We start from the raw sequence: 9,531 nt of genomic DNA, 5'->3' as shown, positions 1-9,531 counted from the left end.
AGAACTCACCGAGAGAAGCAGAGGTGACCTGAAAAGGGCGCCAAATGAGCAAACGGTGACCAGATAAGTCTATAGGGGGATTCAACAATTGATACCCTTTGCCTCTTCCTGACGTCACCGGAAATCCTAAATGTTATTTACTGGGATACGCTTTGATGGTCAATACAATCAAAACTGAAGCGTTCGATGGACCGCCCGTTAAGCCATCCAAATATTGAAGAACTTTCACAAGAAGTCCCTTATTAGAGTTGGGGTAATAATCACTGCACATTTGGGTAATAATCACTGCACAATGGCCGCAGGTTTTACACCCCAAGCACCAACTGGGAGACCGCGGTGATCCTAGATACTAATCCCTCAGAAACTAAACAGATACGAGCCGATAGTAAAATCTACCCTAGTGTTCGTGAATCCGTTGTCCGCAGCAAAAAGGACTACTTAGAGGCTCTACACTACCATTCTAATAACATTCCTTCACGTCTATATATATTGAGATCTATAAGGAGATCCTGAGAAGAAAGGGCCTCGGATTTATGTATGTTTTCAGCTATTAAAATAATTCACTTGTGTCGACAAGTTTCTTGCTAGCAGAAAGTCGACAAGTTCACAGTTTACAACAAAAAGCGAACACAAGCGACAAACAGAAAGCGACAAAAAACACTGCCAAGCTGAGTTTTGAACGACGGTTTTTATTGAGAATATCACAGTTATTTTTCTTTTATTGTTGTGCTTTTATAATGCTCGTTTCTTCGTGTGTTTTTTTCCAGAACCAATCGCTCAAGCTAAAACACCGTACCAGTTTGACGTCAAGATGTCATATCAAAGTCATCTATCCCTGTTTTGATTGGCTTAAATACCATCTACTTGAATTCCGATTGGCTTATAATTTTGGCGTGCACTTGAGTGGTTTTCATTCTACTGGCAATCGCCATGAAAATGTTAAATTCGTAAATACTTACACGTTCTATAAATTCAGGCATATATTCCTCACGGTAAGTAAGAATTTAACGACAGAAATATGTAGTAGTCTAGTTACTGTTTCAATGTCACTTAGCTTGTTCGATTTATACATTTGTTTATAGAGTTTGCTTTGAGAATTCGTGGTCTAAATCAAACAATTTGAGCATAACAACATCCTTTGATGTTCTTCGTTCTCTCTATACTTTATTGACTGCGTTGAGATATTCAATAAAGGCTGACAAATATCATCCTGTCATTTATTGCTGAAGAAGACCTGAAAAGGGCGCCAAATGAGCAAACGGTGATCAGATAAGTCTATAGGGGGATTCAACAATTGATACCCTTTGCCTCTTCCTGACGTCACCGGAAATCCTAAATGTTATTTACTGGGATACGCTTTGATGGTCAATACAATCAAAACTGAAGCGTTCGATGGACCGCCCGTTAAGCCATCCAAATATTGAAGAACTTTCACAAGAAGTCCCTTATTAGAGTTGGGGTAATAATCACTGCACATTTGGGTAATAATCACTGCACAATGGCCGCAGGTTTTACACCCCAAGCACCAACTGGGAGACCGCGGTGATCCTAGATACTAATCCCTCAGAAACTAAACAGATACTAAAAACAGGGGAGGGGGCACTACATAAAAAAAAAAAAAATAGCTATTTTCATTAATCTTGTATCTTGTACTTTTACTCCTATAGGTAGCTTACGCTAATACTAGGAGGCATTAAGCAAGCAAGCACTGTCACTGGGGGTGGTCACTGCCAGAGGGTTTATTGCGTCCCCAGTGGTTCTTTTACGTCCCTTCGGTTCAGGTTTTAGTTACAGCTTGAAGAGACGGGACCTCCGGTTTAGTGTCCTTATCCGAGAAGACTGGAAACACGGGAGAATAACTTCAACTCACTTGTGGCAAATTCGATTCAAGGCAGGAACCCGGAAAAAATCCCCAGTTTGAGCCAGGATTCGAACCTGGGCCACAGCGGTGAGAGGCCAACGCGCTAACACACTAGGCCACCCGTGCTTCCCGTGGCCACCCGTGCTTAATGACAATGTCACGAATCTCTGGAATGCGCTGGTTACATAACCCCAGATTGTAATAGATGTTTATTTTAAAAAGTGTGAATTCTCTTGTGATCTTGTTATTTAAAGAAGCGCTAGCAGTGATTTATCCACATTCGCAAGAGATAAAAAAAAACGGTAGGTCGTAAAATTGATTATCTTCTCTCCCATTTTTGCGTCGCCGAAGCCTTTTTTGGTCTATCTTGTTCATTTAGATTCTTCGGGACCTTATGTATATATTCGTAGGTGTTTTATTTTCCCCTGGACTTTCCGTTTGTATATCTTATAGCGGAGGCCGCGCAGCGCGCGGAGCCCCATAGGTATAGAAATGGTCCGTCTATAACTAGGCGACTCTTAACAGCGGTCATATCGCGACGCATGCGTAAGAGCAAAGTCCAAGCGTGGCTAATTTGCATTGATAAACACGGCTTTGACAAGCTTTATGTATTGAGCTGAAAATACAATGAAACGTTTTTGGAGCAGCTAAGAAAAGCGCTAAACAGCTAAGGCTCAAATTTTCACAGTTAGTTCTTGTTGATATTTTCTATGCATTTCGAGTTTATAGTTCCGCAATCCTGTTTATATTTTGCACGGCGACGTGATGAAGTTTGCGAAAGTTTGTCTTGCCGTCCTTGTTTTGACTGTATGTGTTTGTGTCCGTGGTTCATTTGGTGGAAAGTGTGAGAAAAGTGGAAAAACGAGGTCAACAGAAGACAAATGTAGTGGCATGCCGTGTTATCATGCTGATAGTCGATTGGCAAGGGCTGCTGGCATCCGGGAGGGGTCTCTACTATGCCTCGCACATCGGAACGAAGCGACCAAAGAAGATAATAGATGCTCGTTTCCCCTTTCTTCGCCGTCTCAAACACACATTTCCTCGCTCAGGGACCTTCCAAGTAGGCTTTACGACGCAGTAGACGCCCTTGGAAAAGAGAACATTCCAAAATATCGTTCTGGAACTAAGTGGTGCTCGGCATGTAAAAGAAATGGAGAAGCAACCCTAAAAGAAAAAGTCCCCGAAAAATACGTCCCCCCAGCAAAAAGACAAGTACGCTTAAATTATTCTAAACCATTTATTATGAATAAAAATAATGAAGATTTTAAAAATATTTTTTGAATTTAATCATACATTTTTTTTAGTATTAGGAAACATTAAAGTATACATATTATTACTTTTACAAATACAATCCCAATATACCTAACACGCAATGGTAATATTCAATTATAATATGAAATACCCTTTTTTAATGTGACTTCTTTAAAATGAACCAAACCCTTGTTTGATTCACACAATCCTTTTCTGCCTTTCCAAAATAAAGACTCTTTTCAAGCCACTTATATATCATATTATCCTCTATTTTTAACAGTGCAAAAAAACAGACAAGCCACTCACAGAAAATGAATGTCCCACTAAGTCAAAACTTAACAAGGCAAGTAGATGATAACATCACAACTTCCATATTAAAATTAAGGATTTAAAGTATATACAGACCGTTTTTTTCTGTTTCTATTTCTAATAGGTAAATCTTCAAAGGAAGGGGGGTGGGGGGGCTTACTGCAACATCTTGGATCGTGCCATGCAAGAAACAAGAGTTTCAGCAATAATTTTTTAATTGCATCTCCCTTTGCTCAAGTTAAATGCCCACCTCATGGGAATGCTGGGTAGACCCCACCTACCATGGAATTCCAGTCTTTCTTTATTACCACCCTAACAATCATGCATACTATTTGAAATGATGATGATGATATATTATAAAATTTCTAAAATGTATATGATTGTATATTATAATAGAATGATGTAAAATATTACAATTCTTCAATAAGTATATATGTTTTAATTTTCCAATTTCAGATTTGCATGATAGCAACATCACCCGTTTTAAGGCTATGCCAGTCTATCCAGGACGCAAAAGACAACCTAGAAAGTGATTCAGTCACAGTTACCAGACTCTCTGCCATCCTTGCAAGGCTGGAACAAAACATAAGGATGATATTTTCGAGAATGGAAAACCTCAATGCAAGGCAGACCATAGAGACCAAATTTGGTCTGGTCGAGATAGACAATGAAGGCAATGTCCAAATAGATAGCAGTGTTTGAGAAAAGATGTTTGTTTCTATCAATGAGCTAGATCAGTTAAAAGGTATCCTATTGTGACAGCTACATAATACACTATAATGCTGGCCCCCTGGGCCATTCCCCTGGATACGCCCCTGTACTCATATTGTTATCATACTTTTCACAAAGGTGAATGCTTTTTTTTCTATCAGTTAAAATGCAAAGTATAGTAGTAGGGCCCTAGGTTAGGAAAGTATATTTATGGTATTGTATTGTACACAAACATAAAACATGATTATATTTCATTCCAGATCATTCATTTGAGGGCTTGATAACACAATTTCAATCTTCACTATATGAATATTATGAAACCAATGAAGGCCCACCCTTGTACTCCCCTGTTGATGCGAGACTTTGTGGAAGAACATGCATGTGGATTGTATGAAATTATTCTAAACTTAATTATAAAAGATACCACTTCAAAAGAAAGGACTGTTGCCCTTCTTCACATCCTAGCATACTACAGGTATAATCTATCTAAAAATACAGCTGATAAAGAGGGTTTGTTTGAACCCTCTAAAAAACAAATGCTATAGGCCTGTGGTATCACATAAAAATTCGCTTGACATGTACTAGACTATATGCTTAGCTTATCCTACCTACTTGAACAACTACTTTGATCCTTTTTCTGTTATTGTCTGTAGATCACAGAAGACCTCTCAATTTAATAAGGACGTTGGTGCATTTCTTCACCACCATGGAGCATCAAGGTCTGCAATCAACACTGGACCAGTGCTAGGTGAGTGCAAGTAACATAATTAAAAATGACATCTAGTGTATCCCTTTGAACAATCTAAATCCACAAGATATTGAAACTGTGGTGGGTGACATGGAATTGGAAGACCTGTGTTCAAAAATCCTGCTTTTTTTCAGGATACAGTGTGGCACCAAGGACACTTGACAGGCAAAAAAAAACATAAAAAAGGAACTACCCAAATCAGCTGCAGGAACATCTAAAATATGCAGTTGATGTGAGCTTATTTTTGTCACAACTGACTTTGATTTTAATGTTATATACAGACCTAACCATGATACAGCATATGCATGCACTGCACAATGTCTGAGGAAGGGATTTAGGAAATTCTAGAGTGGTGGGAATGGGGGTGTATTTCTACTAATAAACATTTCAAAGTATAGTCAATTTCCAAGTTTAAATATTTATCATTTTTTTATCTTGTAGGAGAAGGGCTTCATAATGCTGCTTATAGATGACTTTCACAATATTCACACTGTGCGACTGCCAGGGAGTGATATGAAACTATCAGTGGCTACCCATATGACCTCTTCACTGTTAGATATCCACCCTTCTATCAAAGCCCCAAAGATGCCTAGAAGTATTGATGCTGTTCATTGTTCTCCATCTGTTTCAATGAATGGAATCATGCAAAAATGTGTTGGGGGGATCTCAGTTGGAAATCTCCTAACCATTGCTGAAAAGATGAAGGAGTGGCAAACTTCCTTCTTCAGCTCAGTTCCAGGTTATAGAAAGCTAAATGGAGAGTCAGTGCAGAGTCAATTCCATGAATTTCGTGTTTACCATGACTTAGCACATGAAGAACTATGCAAGCTAAACAGTTGTCGACTAGTCGATGAATTCTAACATCCATTAAAGTCCATGGAAAACTATAAGTTTGCACTTGACCACACAATTAGCAGTGCTGGACAACCATTATTAAACTACACCAAGGAATATGCACTTCCCTGCCCTGGAGATTGGCCTACCTGGTTTTACTTCAAGAAACTTGTTGCTCAGCAAAGTAACAGATATGCATCATTAATTCCTGAGCAAGGGCCCTTTCATGTCAGTTTGAATGCAGTAGAGGACATTATAACAACTTATCACTTCTTTTTTTCAAGGATATATACAGATGTATTTGGAGGTATCCTGCCAGTGAAACCAAAGACATTCAGATCAAATCTGGTCTTGATTGGCACTCTCCTTGGCTGGCTATTGATCCGAGACAAAGTTCTTGGAAAATTTAAACCGTGCAAAGACATGGCATTTGCATGCATACTCAATATCCTTGATGAAGTTCTCCCTCTAGTTTTTTTTCAATATGGAGTTGTTTTCCGTTCTGGTGACCTAGAACATTATGAGTCAATCATGTTCAGATTCCTGATCCTATTTATCATCTGGAACCGCCATCACTATGACAGGTCAACCCTGTCAATGTTAAACGATTTATGCCACCAACGAAATTTTTTCCCCGAATACTACAACTTTAAAAAGAAATGGCTTACAATCATCACCGAGAAAAAAGTGGAGATTTGGCACTCCCTGTTACGTTTCCATATACGCGATTACTACAAAGCCAACCAGATTAGAGATACAGCAATTGGTCTTACAACTTCAAAAACTGCAAAATCATTCTTTGCAAATTTTATTCGACCATATCTAAGAGGAACAAATTCAGAAAGAAATTTAAAATTGATTGTTGGGAGGTCAGCTGAGACACTGCTGAAGCTATTTGTTAGCATTGCACAGAATCTAGGACAATCAAGAAAACTTCCTCAAGAAACAACCAGGCAGGGGACTCCAAAAGGAAAGCCTCAGTTTTATATCAAGACATTTGATACCACAGTAGAGAACAAGGCCTTACCTCTTTCCTACAAATTTAGTAATGAATATCTTGAAAGCCTCCCAAATCCAAATAAACCCTGTGATTACAAGACATGTCAGATACAAGAAGATGATGAAGTTGTTAGACTCCCATGCTTCCATGCCTACCATAAATCTTGTTTAGTTCAATCTGGTAATAAGTGTTCCCACTGCTTCAAGCCACTCAGTGATCATCTTTCAAAATGAGCAACTGCTTTCAATACTACTCTCATAACTCCCACAAACTCCTCTCCATCCAGGAATACTGCTGAACTTAATGCAAATGACAATGATGATGAAATTCCTGTAGTAAGCACAAAGGATCCTGACTTTTATGACTCAGAACAATGGGCAAACTACGTTGACAGCATCTTAGAAGGAATAGCTGTCCCCCAACCTTCTCAGACACCACAATCTACAACACCCAACCAAACTTCTGCATCAACAAGACAACAAAGTCACTCAAACCAGCAGCATGCAGCTACTTCAGCAATTAATAGAACATTCAAAATTACAACATTGAATGTGTCTGGTTGTAAAATTTGGCTGTTTGAGAACAGTATCTCCCAATCTACCCTAAATGGGCGAAACGGATCAAATGCCTGCACTTTTATTGCTATTATTTTAGCCAAAACAGTCATTTCTAATTTAGGAACACTTGCATTTCCAATTGCCCAGTTGTCACCAGTTTGGGGAGTGATTATGTGTAATTGCATTTCTCATGGAAATAGAGTTCACCAACAAGTCACAGGAGGCCAGGCTATTTATTTCAGTGTTCAAGATGCTGCTGTGCATCTATCTTCAATTGGCACAATCATGGTAGAAGACTCCTTTGATGTAGACTTTGTGTGTCAGAATCCACAAGTCCCACAGTCATCACTTAGGTTCTACCTCCAGCGTCTAGTGAGAGAACCCAATATCGCTGCAATCGTAATAATCAATGGCTTATCTGTATGTTTCCTTGGAAGAGGGAATGAAGTGCTTCTCCTTGATAGCCATTTGCATGGAACTTTTGGTGCCCTTGTTGGTAAAGCTGCACTGCAAGATATTGATCAATATTTAACTATATGTAAGCAGTGGTTAAGTCCTAATGTAATTATGTGTACTGTTACTTTTATAAGTTTTGTTTAGAATTACAGTAATGTATTTGCTATTGCTGTCAGCAACATGCTAGTAAACACCCGACTAAGTTTTTGACAAGTTTCTAACAGGTTTTAGACAGTCTGTTACACAAGTTGAGTAAACTTCATATGTAAAGGATGTCAAAAACACAACAGAATCTTGTCAACTTAGATGAGTGTTCATGGTAGCACATGTCTAAATTAATATTACAATGAATTTTGAGTACTTTACAGCGATGAGAATTTGTATGAATAACAGCAGGCGATATTTGACTGATATGAAATAGTGGACTTCATTCGGGATAATTCAGAGCTGCATTGACAAATTTACTTACATAACCATGACGCAGCCCCTTTGAGAAAAATATTAGAAAAGTACTTCTAAGGCGATGTTAGAAAGAAAAATTCGAGACAGGATTAAGAATTAATTAGGCCTCATTTTTTTTGTGTTATGAAAGCAAAAAGTTACAGGTTTCATACAAGCTAACTGCTAATGAATAAGTCTCATATCCATAAAATTAGGGAAAGAGGGAAGAATAAAACAGATAATTAAGCGCGAGGAGGAACAAAGGAAGTGATTAAAAAAAACCCAGGAAATTGAGTTGTGCTTACCTCCGCTTCGTTTCGCATCCCTTATAAAGTCGCTGGAGCATAGATCGGTAAAATAAATGATCAGGGACGAAAGAAACCTTCTCTCTTTCTTTAGATCATAAACATTACTCAATGGCAAGAAATTAAAGTGCACTTTTCTCCCATTTTCCTCTCTTGTTTATGCTTCCATGTGGTAGAACGTCCGCCATCTTGGTTTTCAATTTTTGAGCATGCGCAGTGTTTGACCGCCAGCCGCGATCTGCCTCGACACAGGCCTCCAGAGCGCGCAAAACAATATGGCGCATAAGTATTTCTGTCCCTCGCAAAAACACACGAAAACTCACTGCAGAAAGCTAAGAATTGTCGAAAAAGAAGTGCTTGGAAAAAAAATCATTCGTGGTAATGCTAACCACGGATATAAACTTGTCTAATTATGTACAAAAGACTGTGTAAAAGCATGGTTGAAAGTTTTGAAGAGTCAAGTCTTGTGCTCGAGGGTCAGCTGAAATGTCAGAGTAAGCAAAAAGATACAGAAAGAAAAAACAAGGTAATTTTATAGACACCTTCTCCGACAAGTGCTCATATGTATTTGTTCTTGCACTGGCAGACGTAGGTAAGTTAGCGTATTGCATTAAAGTACTTAGCGGAACGAAAGTATCTTTCGCAGTTGAGCAAGGGCTTTAACACATGTTTAACACCTGTAATCCACCGGGGGGCCAGTGATTTAACAGAAGCCCTCAACAGGCCTTAAAAGGGGGCGGTGAATTAACGCTTTACCGTAAGTTGCGTCTGAAGGTAAGCAAAGTTATTCTTAGGCACCGCGGAGGGGGAGGGGCTGTGAGGAGGGGGAGGTCGCACTGCTTAAAGAAAAAAGTAATCATAAATAGGAAGTCTAAACAAGTCAATTGTCAACCCCCTACTTTTCAACATGCTCCGCGGTCCCTGTGTACAATTAAAGTATGGCATACTATAGTGGGTTGTTATCGAAAAACACCGGGGCCATGAACCGGAGGTTTTAACAGCGTCACAGGCCCCATTAGCCGGGAAAGTAACAAGCATCAAACATCAGATGAATGTTA

General features: G+C 39.0%; 2 protein-coding genes and 1 long non-coding RNA gene across 3 annotated transcripts; all 3 read left to right on the top strand.

Moving 5' to 3' along the window:
* Positions 1 to 2,303: 2,303 nt before the first annotated feature.
* Positions 2,304 to 4,123, top strand: LOC116616677. Its single transcript, XM_048731469.1, has 3 exons — positions 2,304 to 3,073; positions 3,393 to 3,455; positions 3,878 to 4,123. The coding sequence occupies exons 1-3, from the start codon at positions 2,627 to 2,629 to the stop codon at positions 4,121 to 4,123; spliced, it is 756 nt and encodes a 251-aa protein (XP_048587426.1). The 5' UTR covers positions 2,304 to 2,626.
* Positions 4,124 to 4,300: 177 nt separating this feature from the next.
* LOC125556798 lies at positions 4,301 to 5,464 on the top strand. The gene is made up of 2 exons (XR_007312423.1): positions 4,301 to 5,112; positions 5,322 to 5,464. It is a non-coding gene; the product is annotated as an uncharacterized LOC125556798 (long non-coding RNA).
* Positions 5,465 to 6,947: 1,483 nt separating this feature from the next.
* LOC116616695 lies at positions 6,948 to 8,817 on the top strand (the record flags this gene model as incomplete). Its single annotated transcript, XM_032378738.2, has 1 exon — positions 6,948 to 8,817. A coding segment is annotated over one exon (924 nt), but the record flags the coding sequence as incomplete, so codon positions are not given.
* Between the last annotated feature and the right edge of the window lie 714 nt (positions 8,818 to 9,531).

Source organism: Nematostella vectensis, chromosome 8 (genome assembly GCF_932526225.1).
Source record: "Nematostella vectensis chromosome 8, jaNemVect1.1, whole genome shotgun sequence".
Classification (NCBI taxonomy): Eukaryota; Metazoa; Cnidaria; class Anthozoa; order Actiniaria; family Edwardsiidae; genus Nematostella; species Nematostella vectensis.
Note: the sequence above shows the minus strand (reverse complement) of the source record. Positions and strands in the feature narration are given on the sequence as shown.